The 14,974-nt window shown below is 45.3% G+C and overlaps 1 protein-coding gene across 3 annotated transcripts in view; it reads left to right on the top strand.

The window, feature by feature from the left end:
* Positions 1-14,974, top strand: part of FBXO21 (F-box protein 21) — a 36,557-nt gene that overhangs the window by 7,420 nt on the left and 14,163 nt on the right. For 2 of the 3 annotated variants that reach the window (XM_061141871.1, XM_061141870.1), the window contains exons 4-9: positions 2,732-2,853; positions 5,780-5,926; positions 6,225-6,361; positions 7,339-7,475; positions 11,074-11,253; positions 12,752-12,884. In XM_061141871.1, coding sequence (XP_060997854.1) covers positions 2,732-2,853; positions 5,780-5,926; positions 6,225-6,361; positions 7,339-7,475; positions 11,074-11,253; positions 12,752-12,884 — 856 coding nt within the window. Of the gene's footprint in view, positions 1-2,731; positions 2,854-5,779; positions 5,927-6,224; positions 6,362-7,338; positions 7,476-11,073; positions 11,254-12,751; positions 12,885-14,732; positions 14,802-14,974 lie in introns of all 3 variants that reach the window. The other variant, XM_061141869.1, reaches the window with a different exon arrangement.

The following is a 14,974-nucleotide window of genomic DNA, read 5'->3' as shown; positions in this document are numbered from 1 at the left end:
AAAGTAACAGTATTTCATGTCAGAAGTATTCATGGACAGGAGGCTTGCTTTAGGCAAGTAAACTGTTTCACGTCAGAAGTGTTCATGGGCCAGCGTGAGGAGGCTTCCTTTGGTCCAAGATGTGATGATTCGATCATCCACATGGACAGTAACTAGAATGTGAGCTCATAATACTTAACAACAACTAATTGGTCACCTTTGGAGGATAATAACAACCCAAATTATTGTTTTGGGATCTGATAAAAGTAGTGAGCATTTATTCTGCCTTTTCCTATATACGCTGCCCCTGGGGGACCAGGTGATAGATGAGGGGAAATTATTCTTTATAGTAAAATATTCTAACTAGTAATGAAAAGGGATAGTTGAATTAGAATATCACCACTTTAGGGCCTTTGGTGAATGAATGGACCTGGGCCTTTGAGTAGCAGTCATTGCTGACATCACAGCAAGAGACAACCGAGGCACAATTGCTTTCTTAGCTGACTCACTACCACCTATGAAGAATAAACGGAATCTGAATCTGATCAAGCCTCTACATCCAGTTTACAGGAATTTAGAAGACAGCATGTTAAGCTACGCCATGTGGATGCAGTCAGCAAATTCCAGACTATGGGAAGGTACAGGTCAAACAACCAGGTTTCTTCAACAAATAAAATACGAGGGGGAAAGAAAAAGATGAAGGGGAAGCCTGTGAATTAAGTGACTTAAAAGGAATCTTACCAGATTCAGTTCAGTTTAGTCACTCAGTCGTGTCCAACTCTTTGCGACCCCATGAATCGCAGCTCGCCAGGCCTCCCTGTCCATCACAAACTCCCGGAGTTTACTCAGACCCATGCCCATCGAGTCGGTGATGCCATCCAGCCATCTCATCCTCTGTCGTCCCTTTCTCCTCCTGCCCTCAATCTCTCCCAGCATCAGGGCTTACCAGATTAGTCTGGAGTTTTTAGGGATGCATGTTTGTGAAAGTTCTGGAGAAAAGCAAAGTAGTGATGACCATAGAACACGGATTGTGATGGTTGTCATGGGGTGGGGGTGGGGCAGGGGGAGAGGGGCCATGGAGGGCTTCCAGGGTTTCTTCAAAGTCCTGTTTCTTGGCCTGAGTGGTGGATCCAGGGGTGTTTCCCTTATAGTAATTAAGTTATTTATTTGATTCATGTGATTTTCTCAATTGCACTATTTTACAACCCAAAGATTAAAAAGCTGGTAAAACCTCTGTTGATTTTCATTTACTCCCTGAAGATTGAAGAGTCCTTTATTTGTGAAGCTAGGCAGATAAGATAATCATTGATTCCCTGTTACTTCCCACAATCCCTGTGTGTATTTGAGAGATCTGGTGGAGAATTCATTTGCTCAGCAGTTATTTACTGAGCATCTGCTGTGTCCGACATTATTCTGGGTGCTGAGGCTACAGCATTGAGCCACACTTAAAAACCTTGCCCTCGGGGAGCTCACACTCTAGTGGAGAAGAGAGGTGTTGAACAAAGTGAAATACGTTTTAGGAAATGAGAAGTGTTCTAGAGAACTATTAACCGGGGAACAGGGTGAGGGAGTCGGGGGGGGGGGTGGGGGTCCAGCTTTAAATAGAGTGGTTGGAGAGAGCCTTGCTCAAAGTGACTTTTGAATCAAAACCTGAAAGGAGGTGAGGGCACACATTGCGGATCCGCAGGGAAAGGGTGTTCTAGTCAGGAGGGACCGAGTGCCTAAGGGTGAGGAGGCCTAATGTGAGACCCACCAGCTGTGGTGAAGGGTCGGTCAGAAAGCCCCCATGGCCGGTGACTGGACTGAGGGGGGGGATACAGGAACTGAGGGGTCAGATAGGTCACTGGGGCATGAGTGTAAAGGCCATTCCTGTCATCATGGGGACGTGGATTTTTACTTTGAGCAAGGTGGAAAACCGTTGGAGAATTTGGGGCAGAGGATTTTTGTGCTGACTTCACATGTCAGCTGGAATCCTCTGGCTACCCTGTTGAAGATTGACTGCGACTGTTCAAAGCAGAAGCTGCTATGAAACAGATGAAAGAGGATGGTGGTTTAGATGAGTTAGTGAGACTTGTTTATGTTTCCGATACATTTGGATGATAAGACTGATAACTATTGGCAGAGGGTTGAACATGACTGTGAGAAAAAGCAAGGAGTCAAGGATGACTCCAAGGGTTTGGCCCACCTGGAATGGTGGAGTTGCCTTCCCTAGGAAGGGAAGAAAGTTAAGGTCTCATCAGATACTGAGGTGGGATGTCATTGTAGCAGTTGGATGTACAGGTGTGGAGTTGAGGGAAGAAATCCATTCTGGAAAATAAATCGGGGGCTGTCGGTATGGATGGTATCTGAAGCCATGAGAATGGACGAGGCAGCAGCAGCCTGAGGCCGAGTTACCCCTGGCAGGTGCCAGGTGGCCAGCAAGCTTCCAAGTGCCTCACGCCTGTCTCCTGAGACTCACCCAATTCCCCTGACTTTTCAGGTTTCTCTTTCATTTCCTGTTAGTAAATCTGAAGCCAAATGGATAACGTTTCTTGAATTTCAGCACAGGTAATTTATTGGTAAATTACAAATTCCAAGTCCTAAATTCTGCTGTTTCCATGATAAGTACTCTACGCTTGTGAGCCAGTTGTACTTTTCTTGTTAAGTAGATTCTTAACACAGTATGATTAGTATGACTTAAAGAAATAGGTAATGGAAAGTGTTAATATCTTAATTCTTATTGACTTATTGCTAACTTGTTTGTTTTTTCCAGAAAAGCTTTGACCTGGAAATACTACGCCAAAAAAATTCTTTATTACCTAAGGCAACAGAAAATTTTGAATAATCTTAAGGCTTTTCTTCAGCAGCCTGATGACTATGAATCGTATCTTGAAGGTGAGACTTCAGCCCTGATACTGTGATAGTCAGCTAAGTTGCCCTTAGGAGCAGCAGTGGAAAGTGGCCCTGATGAAGAAGCAGTGGAGGAAGGAAATTGCACTACATGGGCTTCTGAGGTTGGGATATATGGTCTGATCAGTTAGCTAAGCAAAACAATTGCATTTAGAGCTAAGATCTGGTCAGAATCTTGAGCTGTCTGCTAAAGAGTGTTATCTGAAGATGCACTGTCAGTTCAAAGTATGAAGCTGATATTTTAGCTAAGGAGGTTAAGTCCCCATTTTTCTAAGTTTTAAAGTCTCATTTCCACATCAGAAACAAATGTGTCCAGTTTTGTGTCCATGCGACCTTGAGCAAATCCCTTAACCTCTCTGGTTGGAGTTTAATGAGGACAAAATGTTCCTGCACGTCAGTGAGTCTCTGCTCATCCATAATGAGCAGTGAGTGGAAAGAAGTCCTGTGGACAGGCAGGATGATGGGTAGAACTTTCTGTTCCTGTCCAGTTGGACAAGAACACAATGTGACTTCATTTTTTAAAAACGATTTTAAATTCCTAACATATTACCCAGACACTCCCACAGATTATGGTTATGAAATATAGGTGTGACTCTTCATTCACTTTCATTCCCTACTCCCAGTGATTTACCCAGTACATTAATTTTTTTTTCCTTACTCAGAATCATGTCTCCATTCTATTCCTGGTCTCACGCAGGCCTCCCTACCTCTCCCAGCAGCAGCTTTCTAAGTAACACTTGCTTTCATGGGCATCACCCCTTCTGACTCCCAAGTCACCAACATACAGTGCTAAGTCTCTGCCTGCTCTCAGTCCCCTCCTTAATTTGGTTAGGCCTTTCTCCATCACTCTCCAAAATGTGCCATTTGCTCCAGCCAGGCCACTCTCCTCACTGGCACCCTACGCACAGATACCTGGCTTCACTTCCTCATACATGGTATCCCTTTTCTTTAGGATTCAGTTCTAAGTCCTACTCGCCCTCCAGGTTCATTCCAGGTTTCATTTGCATGAAGTTTCTCTGATGGCTTCCGCACTTGCAGATTTTGCTGCCTCCGACCTAACACAGCAGTGGCTGGTAAACCCTGTCCATCCTTTCTCCAGTGGTCACTGTATTTCTTGGTTCTTTGGCTTTATAATCAAGGTATACTCTGCAGTGCTGTGTGCAGATTGTTCTTGATTGATCTTGTTGGTTATGCTATCCAGAAGGAATTGAAGTGACTGCTTCAGTTCCTTAACATATCTTCAGTGCCCTGGAGTCTTCACGTATGTGTCCTGGAGTTGAGAGTCATCTTCTGTTTATTCCATAATCAGGAATAACTTGATGAGCTTTATTTATGAAAACAATTACTTCTCTTTCATCTTTATTTATAATATTATAAAGTAATACCATTTTTTTAAGTTCAGTTCAGTCGCTCAGTCCCGTCCGACTCTTTGCAACACCATGCACTACAGCACGCCAGGCTTCACTGTTGCTCACCAACTCCTGGATCTTGCTCAGACTCATGTCCATTGAGTCTGATGACATCCAACCATCTCATCCTCTGTCATCCCCTTCTCCTCCTGCCCTCAGTCTTTCCCAGCATCAGGGTCTTTTCCACTGAGTCATTTCTTCACATCAGGTGACCAAAGTATTGGAGCTTCAGCATCAGTCCTTCCAATGAATATTCAGGACTTATTTCCTTTAGGATTGACTGGTTTGATCTTCTTGCAGTCCAAGGGACTCTTAAAAGAATCTTCTCCAACACCACAGTTCAACAGCATCAATTCTTCAGTGCTCAACTTTCTTTATGGTCTAACTCTCACATCCATACGTGACTACTAGAAAAACCATAGCTTTGATGGACCTGTCAGCAAAGTAATGTCTCTGCTTTTTAATATGCTGTCTAGGTTGGTCATAACTTTTTTTCCAAGGAGCAAGCGTCTTTTAATTTCATGACTGGAGTCACCATCTGCAGTGATTATTTTAAGTAGTTGAGTGAATAGAAGTTGGCTCCAGGATTCTGGTTCTGAGTGGCAGACTAGAATCATCTGATGCCATTAATGAAATCTAGGAAGCAGCAGTCAGATACAGTGGATCCCAGAGCCATGCAGCAGAAACCTTGTTACCTGGCTGATGGGGGAACTAAGGCCCAGGAACCAGGCTGGGCTGGTGGAAAAACCAGAACTGGAGTCCAGGTCACTTGATACCCATTGGGGATCAAGTTAGGGAATCGGAGTCCTGAACTGGTTTGAGACCTCATGGATTTTAAGGGAATCCACAACTTCCCAAGTGAAAATATCCTATGACAAGTAAGCAACTTAGCTCTTCGATTCTAGGGTTAAAAAGTGAACTGAGGCAGTGAAGAATAATGATTTTTGACACTGTCTCTGGTGTGCTCTGTACAGCTTTTTAGCTGTGGGTTTCCTGAGTGTAACTGTTTAATTTCAAAGTCCAGTTATCTCCAAAGTCCATTTACTGGCTCACCTTTCAGGGGAATAGTTTGTGGAAATGGCATATGTGACATTGTGGACTTTCGACGATTTTTTTTTTTTCAAGTCAAAATGCTGTTGTATACTATTGAGTTCTCAGAGTTGTTGGATTTTGAATTACAATTAAGAGGGGGAAAGAAGTAGCCTGAAAAGAGCTCCTTTGTGGTATTTATCTCTCGGCAGTAGACCATGGATATATGTGTCAGAGTGAGTCCTTGACCTCTGAGAGAGTTTTGGTATATTAATAATAATAATGAAATGTCAGCTCCTTGGTTGTAAGCATGTTGCCCCTTCTCAGTGAATTAGAAGCCAGGCCTGACATCCAGGATAGGAACCGTCTGAGGAGTGGTGTAAAGAGCTATGGCCCCAGGAGTCTAGGATGAATGACCGCTGTTAAGAAAAGGCAAATGTAAGAACTTATCCCGTGATTCTTATTTGTTTCAGGCGCAGTGTATATTGACCAGTACTGCAACCCTCTCTCTGACATCAGTCTCAAGGACATCCAGGCTCAGATTGACAGCATCGTGGAGCTTGTTTGCAAAACCCTCCGGGGCATAAACAGTCGCCACCCCAGCTTGGCCTTCAAGGCAGGTGTGGAATTGCTTTGGAACCAGCTGTATTTGTAAAAGAAAAACCTAGAGTGATTGGTTAATTTGGAAAATTCTGCAGTGCGTTCGCATTATGTCCCCCCAAAGCGATTGATAACACAGCCACCTGTTCACCCGGATGATGTCAGAGGCTTCAAACACAGTCTCTTTTCCACCCAGCGTTGGCAACACCTGATGAGCCTTCCGAGGACGTTGCCAGTCTGCGCGTCAGGGCTTGTTGGGGACACGCATCACGGTGTAATTTGTGCTTGTGTCCTCAGAGCAGGTCTCTTGTGTTTCAGGCGAATCCTCCATGATCATGGAAATAGAGCTCCAGAGTCAGGTGCTGGATGCCATGAACCACGTCCTATATGACCAGCTGAAGTTCAAGGGGAACCGAATGGATTACTACAACGCCCTGAATTTATACATGCACCAGGTAAATGCGGGGGTGAGAGAAAATAGTTATAATATATGCTGGTGGAGCTTATCTCTGATGGATCGTACAGTATTTGAGGGCAAATACTAGATTTTGTTGGTCTGTCAGTGCCTGGTGAAACTTATTTTTTGCCTCTCCTGTGAGGGTCTTGCTGTGGATTTTATCTGATTCATCATAGAGCACCCTCTTGTCTGAAAACCCTCGAGGTAAATTCCTGGCTCAAAATAGGTACTCCTCTGACTCAGTGTGGTCAGATCACTTCTTGTGAACAGTAAACCGTGAAACTAAGCAGGTCTCCCTTTTTGTACCGGCCTCCAGGAAGACTGGAGGAAATAAGTGACCGACTGCGTCATTGACACTTACTTTTTGTTTGCTTCCTACTTGTCTCTGTTTTTATATCTGTTCTGTTGCTCTCTCTGAGACCTGTATTTTCTTTTGTCATAACTACACACTTTTCTTTGAAATACCCTTAAGTTCTTCTTAGAAAAAGGAGGGCCTGAACCATAGGTCTACAGACTTTTGCTGTGAAGGCCAGACTTCTCTTGGCCTGGCTCTGCAGGCCGAATGCCCTGTGTCCTAACTGCTCAGTTCTGCCCTAGTCATGTGAAGGAAAACTTTGCAAATCATCCAGAAACAAAGGAGTGTGGCTGTGTTCCCATAAAACTTTGTGTGTGGACGTGGACATGTGAATTTCACATAGGTTTCACATTTTATGGAATAGTGTTCAGTCAACTTTTTGTAAACATGAAAAATACGCTCAAATTCTTCTTAAGCGGGCAGTCCAAAAACAGCTGGTCGGTCTGATGTGGACTATAGTCTGCAGAGCCCTGATCTAAATAAATAAAATACTCATCCATTTAAGTCTGAAAACCTATCCTTGCACCTGCTGCACAGTGGGCGCTGACTGGGAAGGCGTGTGGAAGAGGCGAGAAGGTGTGGTTCATCTGTGTGAAGCTAAAACCTGCTTTCTCCTCTAGGTGTTAATCCGCAGAACAGGAATCCCCATCAGCATGTCTCTGCTCTACCTGACAATTGCCCGGCAGTTGGGGGTCCCACTGGAGCCTGTCAACTTCCCCAGCCACTTCTTACTAAGGTGGTGCCAAGGGGCAGAAGGGTGAGCCATCTCCGACGCCGCGTGACTGCCCTGTGCTGAGAGAAGTGTAACAGCGGAGGTTACCAAGGGGGCCAGGGTGGTGAGAGAGCTGGTTTGCTCTTGATTGTATCCAAGTCCATAATCTGCTCAGGGGAGAAGGGCGCTCTGCATTCTTCTACCTTGTTTCTCCTCAACGGGAGTGTGAATCTCCAGTTATCTCAAAGAAAACAGTTTACTTTTGAAGGACTAACAGTTCAGGGTCTTGTATGAATCTCAAAGTCCCTTTGTTCCAAAGCAAATCAGTGACAAAGAATTCTTTTTTTTTTATGTGTGGATTTTTTTTTTCCATTTATTTTTATTAGTTGGAGGCTAATTACTTTACAATATTGTAGTGGTTTTTGCCGTACATTGACATGAATCAGTCATGGATTTACATGTATTCACCATCCCTATCCCCCCTCCCATCTCCCTCTCCACCCGATCCCTCTGGGTCTTCCCAGTGCACCAGCCCGGAAGAATTCTTAAGCTGTTTCTTCCCAGTCTTCCATAAAACCTCACACAGAAGGGAGGTGGGGGTGGGGTAGGGGATGGAGGAAGAGGCTAGGGAGAGGGAACTGGGCAGCCAGGTTCTTCATTCATTTGCAAAAACGAATAGGAATGTTCTCAGCAGGGGAGCTCCTTCAGGCAAGGTTAGTGACCAGTGTGCCTGCTTTGCAGACCAGGTTAAAGCATTCTGGTTTGTTCTCTCTCTCTCTTTTATAAACCTGGTATCCTATTGGACGTAAAGCTCCTTTATAGCAGTAGTCTAGCTTTTCTGAATGCAGTTCATCAAATGGGTAGAGATGCCCTCATTTTAAAAGTGCCCTTTAGGGGGAAAAGAAACAAACTTATTTGATTACATCCTGTTTTTTGAGACTACTTCCTGATGACTGGCTGAGGTTCCCTTTGCTGAAGTGATGAGCAGAATGATAGAAAGTAGTTGAGCTCTGAAGTTAGTCTGGGTTCAGACGTGAGCTTCCTCTGGGCTTCCTGCATAAGATGGGCCTGATGTTTTTCATACAGTGGTTTGGAGGGTTCGGTGAGAGAACCTAACGCTTTACACACGTGGCAGATTCCGATGCTGGCCTCTGTGTTTCCACCTCTGGGTTTGGGAAATAAAACACCTCCTTGGTATTCTTCTGCATTTTCTTTCTCCTCTGCTTTCTAGAGGTTAGCTTGAAAGTATTTGTTATTTCCATGCATGTTTTTATATTCTATTACGTGTGTGTTTCCTTAAATAGCAAGTACAGGCTTCCCTTGTTTCCCAGATATAATCTGTTTCTTAAGATGTATTGGATAGTTTCTCTGTGGGAGAGCAGGCACCCATTTTCCATTATTTTAAATGAAAAGAAAAATGCTTTTTCAGCCCATTCCCTCTCCCTGAGTAACTCAACCAATTTCCCCAAATATCTAAAACATCCTTAAATGTTTATATTATATAATGGTCCACCAGGAACTTCTGCATGATACAGAGCATTTAAAACACCAATTACCATGTTACTGACCACAGTGACCTGTTGCTGGGCACGTCCTGTGCCGACAGGACTGTTTTTCCTTCTTTAGGCTGCAGTGAATGTATACCACATTGCAGATGAACAGTGAAATGGTTTGTTAGCACCCCAAGCTCCTGGTGGACACTGAGACCTGTGAGGTCTGGCCTGTGGGGGCGCGCACACCTGCTGGGCCTTCAGCCTCCGTGTCTGCACCAAGACCGTAGTGCTTGCTGACTGTGACCTTATCGTGAGTCTTAAAGACTAGGAGGCTGAGACCCACGTGGAGCCCTTTAAAATCACCCTGGCTCCTCTAAGCCTCAAGTCCACGTGCAGCTCTAGAGTCCGTTGGTCAGGCCTCTTGAAGCTCTCGTGTGGTAGCTGGCCCCAGAGCGTCTCTGGACTCACGGATTTGTGTGAGGAGTGTGCCATGTGTGTCCCTTCTCCGTCTGTCTGTGAGCACATCTGCTTCCACGTTGAATTCATCTCTAATGTCCTTCAAAGGATTTTACTCTTTTCTTTAGCCAGCTCTTTGACATCTTGTTAGTTATTCCTGTGTACCTTCACTTTTTGTTGCTACTGAAAATGGTCATTGTTTAAATGACACTTTTTATGTATTGGTGGCGTACAGGGGTATGGCTGCTCCTTAAATCTGGGTTGATTGTTGGCCCCTCTGCTGAATCAAGTATTAGTGCTAATAATTGGTTAGGTCTTTCAGCCTTTCTGTGTAGATAATCATATTGTCTGAATCATGACATTTTATTTCTTTTTTTTTTCCCCAGCTGTTATATGTTTGTGTCTCTTTCGCTTACTATGCTGGCTGGGTCCTCTTGTACACAGTGAATAGAAACAGTGATAGCAGGCACTCTGCCTTGGATGTGACTTTACAATTTCACCTCAGACATGTTGTTTGGGAGCAGTACCTTTCATTGAGATGATCAAAACTGCCTTCTAAAATTGTAGTTTCCTGAGAGTTTTATTAATAACTAGGATTTTTATCCCCTCAAATTTCTTTTCTGTGTCTACAGATAGAATCATCTGATTTTGCTCTTATAGTCTGCATGTGCTGAAGTTTTTAGCATTCAACCCTCATTTCATTCTTAGGAAACAATCATACAGATTTAGGTCATACATCACTGTATTTGATTTGGTCATGTTGTATTTAGAATTTTTGCCCATAAACTTGTGTCCATTTGTGTGGTTCTCCTAGGCTAAAAAGGGATTGAAGAGCATTCCTTATTTCTGGAACATTTATATATGTTTTGCTAAAGCTGGGCTATTGATACGACTCAAGGAAGAAATCTGACAACTTTCTAGCAGCCCAAGAGAAAGTCTCTTGCATGATTTGCAGTCGGCATAAGATCAAAGTGAAATAGTTTCTCAAAGGAGAAAACAGCTTTCCCTGAGAGTCCCACCCCAGCCCTTCAGGCATCCTCCTCGGGTAAATGCCGTGTAGTTAGAGGTACTGCAGTAAGAACTCGCCTCCTAGGACCACCTCCCTGCCTGGCTCTGGTGTTGCCGGCCACCCCACCCCCACCCCCACCCCGCCTCGTGCGAGAGCTGGGTTCGTGGAAAGCATTCCAAGGGAGGAGCAGGGGTGGAGGCCAGGGACACAGCTCTCCGCGGTCCGGAGCAGGTTCTCACCTGAGCCGCCTGAGGGTGTCTGCAGGGCTGAGGCCTTGCGGCTCAGACTCCTCTAACTTTCGTCACAGTCTCAAGGGGCCCTGGCTCCATACATAGTAACTGCTGCTCTGTGGAATTTATTGACTGCCTCAGGCATTCCAGAATACTTCTTTCAACTGATTTTGGATAGATCTACCTGGCAGTGAGTTTTAGGGTTACTGTCTCTAAAAACCTATATTAAATGGCACAAACCAGTGCTGTTTCTTATATACAGGTGTACCACCATCTTACTTCATCAGAGTATGTATAAAGGTCAGCTTTCAGACTTTGGACAAGGCCTTGATATTTTCAGCAGAAATGCAACTGTGTTAACATTCTGTCTCTGATTTGAGCTGCTCATTAGGGGGTTTTGACTGGTTCAGCTCCAGCCTGAGTGACAACTCACTACATTGCTGCTCTTTGGGCAGGGCGACCCTGGACATCTTTGACTACATCTACATAGATGCTTTTGGGAAAGGCAAGCAGCTGACAGTGAAAGAGTGTGAATACCTGATCGGCCAGCATGTGACCGCAGCACTGTACGGGGTGGTGAATGTGAAGAAGGTGTTGCAGCGAATGGTGGGAAACCTGTTAAGTCTAGGAAAGCGGTAAGGTTTTCTTGGTTTTCCCGTTCTTTTGTAGAGTGTGCGTCTTTGGAGGTGCAGATTGCCTTACAGAGAATTTTATTTCACACGCCTGCCTGCCATACTGAGAAGCATTGGATGCTCGCAGCACCACTGGGACCACAGGGGAGGGACTGGTTCCCACGACGTAATACTGTCCAGACTGTGGGTGTGCTCAGTGACTCTTCGTGAGATCTTTGCAGTGGAATTGGACAAGGGCTCTTTTATAAAAGCTGAAAGCATTCTCCAGTAACAAAAACATTTTAGACTGGCGATTATAAGAACTGATGCTGATGCAGAAGCTCCAATACTTTGGCCACCTGATGCAAAGAGCTGACTTCGTTGGAAAAGACTCTGATGATGGGAAAGATTGAGGGCAGGAGAAGGGGGCAACAGAGGATGAGACGGTTAGATGGCATCACCAACTCAATGAACACGAGTTTTAAGCAAACTTTGGGAGATGGTGAAGGGCAGAAAAGCCTAATGTTCTGCAGTCTATGGGGTTGCAAAGAGTTGGACATGACTTAGTGACTGAACAACAATACCAATCACTTAGTTAAGGGAACAAGCGAAAATATGAAACAGTCTGGCTTCTGAGTCCAAAGAAAAGTGTCTTACAGGGAAAAAAGAAATTTATACATTGGAGTCATGTTTTTCTGCCTAATGGTAGAATATTTTTTAAAATAGACTTTAGTTTTCTTTAAAAAAAAAAAAAAGTTTTAGGGGGACTTCCCATAAAGTCCACTTTTCTAAAGTGGTCCAGTGGTTAAGATTACACCTCCCAATGCAGGAAGTGCAGGTTTGATTCCTGGTCAGGGAGCGAAGATCCCACATGCCACACAGCCAAAAACACTAAAACATTAAAAAAAAAAAAAAAAAAAAAGAAGCAGCAGCAGCAATATTTTAACAAATTCAGTAAAGACTAAAAATGGTCTGCATCAAAAAAAAAAAAAGCAGTTTTAGGTTCACAGCAAAACCCGAGCAAAAAGTCCAGAATGTTCCCATTTACCCCTAGCCTCCAAACATGCACAGCCTCCCTCACATCAGCATCCCCTCCAGAGGCGTTTGTTACAGTTGATGAGCCTACCATCCTTTACGTTAGGGTTTGTTCTTGATGGTGTCCAGTCCATGGATTTTGACAAATGTGTGATGACACCTGCCCACCACTATAGCATCATCCAGAATAGTTTCACTGTCCTGAAAGACCTCCGTGCACCACCTATTCAGAATCCACTTCTAATTTATGTACGGTGCTATTGAGGTGACTTCCACGGAAAGCACTTTTATGATTTTAAATTAGTGGGGTACAAAATTTCTGTCCCTTCCTTTTATTAAGAGCACTGTAACTTTGCTAAACAGAGAGGAAGTATCAGAATCAGAGAACCTGTGGGATTTGTGTCCCATTCATTTTAAAACCTGGTCTTTGAAAAACAGGTCCTAACTCAGAAGCCAACAGGCTTAAATGAAGCTTTCTTCCCCATAGGGAAGGCATCGACCAGTCCTACCAGCTCCTAAGGGACTCTCTGGACCTGTACTTGGCGATGTACCCCGACCAGGTGCAGCTGCTCCTCCTCCAAGCCAGGCTTTACTTCCACCTGGGTATCTGGCCAGAGAAGGTAATTATTTTATCTTGATGCTCTCCCCTTGCCGTAGAGAGGGAAATCCTAATTGAAAGGCGGCACTTAACGGTTTATCCTTGGATTAACCTGGGGGATAAACACAGATTTATTGAAAGTGTCACAGTTTTGACCCATCGATTGAATTTTTTGTCTCCTTTTATTCTCCTGAAATATTGGCTCTCCTGCCAGGAGTTGCCCATTCTCTTTGTGATCAGCACCTTAAACTCCCAGAACCACAAGGCCTCTGTCCTACTGCTCACCCACTGGTGGCCCAAAGACGTCTTTTCCCCCAAGTCCCCCTCAGGGGGAAGCAGAAGTTTCAATGTTCATCCTCCAGCTGTGCTGTTAGAGACCAAACCGACCTGGAGGCATAGAAAAAGGAGATATCAGATTTGCTCAGTCTAGCTGCTGGGTGCAGTAAGGTTGGTGCACACCTTTGAAAGCTGTTGGGTTTTGATACCGTTCCATGTGGATCTTGCAGGCTGGTGACGCCCCCTTTGGCCGGCAGAAAGCCCTGTCAGTGCCTCCTGACCATGTTTGAGGTCAGCCCTGCTCCTGGCGAGCTGTGGGTGTAACACATGTGGCTTCCAGCTGCACTGCATGTGCTGGGGCAGCTGCTCACTCCTGTTCCACCCTCGCTTGTCCCTGAGAATATGCTCATAGTCCACTTTGTTTGGACAGCCTGGTGAGAGAATTGACTTCTGAGTTCTCTCAGGACCATCATCAAGAAATCGTCAGCCCTGTCACTGGAGAGTGGGAAGGCCTTCCCTAAGAAAGTAAACAGTCTCAGTGACCCAGCACAGCTTAGATTTACGGTGTCTCATCTATTCACAGCGTCACACATCTGCTGTAGTTCTGAGAAAGGATGTGGCAGTAGGAAAAGTCCTGGGCTCCTATCTTAAGATGTTGCCTCCAGCCCAGACAGCAACCATCTTCCCAGGACCCCCATGGGATCCAAAAGAGGAAAATGAGACTCTCTACCAAGTCACCACCTGCCTCCCAGCACCTTGTTGTCCAGAATTGAACAGCTGACTTTTTATCTTTTTACTTTATTTTTGATACCAGCATATACATAACTAATTCCTGTCACTTTTTACTGTATGTCGGTTAAGGAATTTCATGATAGTTTATGAGACTCAGAGATGCTTTCAAAGTGTGGTTCCTCCCAAGTAGATTCTGTACTGAAATCACATATCAGCCTTAGGAGGAGAGGGGTCAATGTCCCCTCTAGGAGGAGCGTCTGCCCAAGTGCTGGCATCCCTCCCTTTAATGCTGGGCTCCATTTAGGGCTACTCTGCGATTTCCAGGGAGTTTCCTCGGCCTCCTCCTCGCATGGCCAAGATTGCCTTCCTGTCAAGCAGACGTCACTAGAGCAAGTTCCAAAAACTGTCTCACGCAGAACATTTTTCTCCATGACGTGGGCTGCCGGTGTCGGGCACCTAGACCCCCTCGCCCCGCCCCCTCCTCTCCGAGTCTGAGATCAGGAGGGGAAAGTGGCCCTTTCCCTTCCCACAGCTTACCTCCCCTGCTCCGTGAACTGTACTCCAGCTGCAGCAAGAAAGAAGGGCTGGACCCCCAGTAAGGAAGATCCCCAGGGGTGCAGAGCAGTTAGAAGACAGTCTGCTCCGGAGGAAGGTTTGAGGTGCCCCTGGAAGGCCCAGGAAGGATTTCAGAGCAAGGAGTAGGTTCCTCCAGGGGTAGGGGGGACGACAGCTGGAGAGTTCAAGCTGCATGCCCCCAACACCTGCCAGCCCCTTGGGGTGGATACAAGCTTTTTTGCCCTTTTGTAAATAATGAAACTGAGGCATTGAGAGAAGTTTAGTAATCTGCCAGGGGTTCCCACAGGAGCTGATGGCACCAGGTGTTCAGATTCCAAGCCCACCCACACGTTTCACCCCTGTGGACCGGGGTCAGGTGAGATGGTCTCTAAAGAAGCCAACAGATGGGCACTTTCCACTTCTGCTGCCAAACCTGTATCCTTGTTGTGATCCAATTATTCCTGCCTCCATTCTCCACATTTCAGTGGAAAAGAAGCCCCTCGGTTTCCCAAGGCACACACCCCTGGGCTCTGGGTCCAACCTTCTGCC

Source organism: Dama dama, chromosome 5 (assembly GCF_033118175.1).
Source record: "Dama dama isolate Ldn47 chromosome 5, ASM3311817v1, whole genome shotgun sequence".
Lineage (NCBI taxonomy): Eukaryota > Metazoa > Chordata > Mammalia > Artiodactyla > Cervidae > Dama > Dama dama.
Note: the sequence above shows the minus strand (reverse complement) of the source record. Positions and strands in the feature narration are given on the sequence as shown.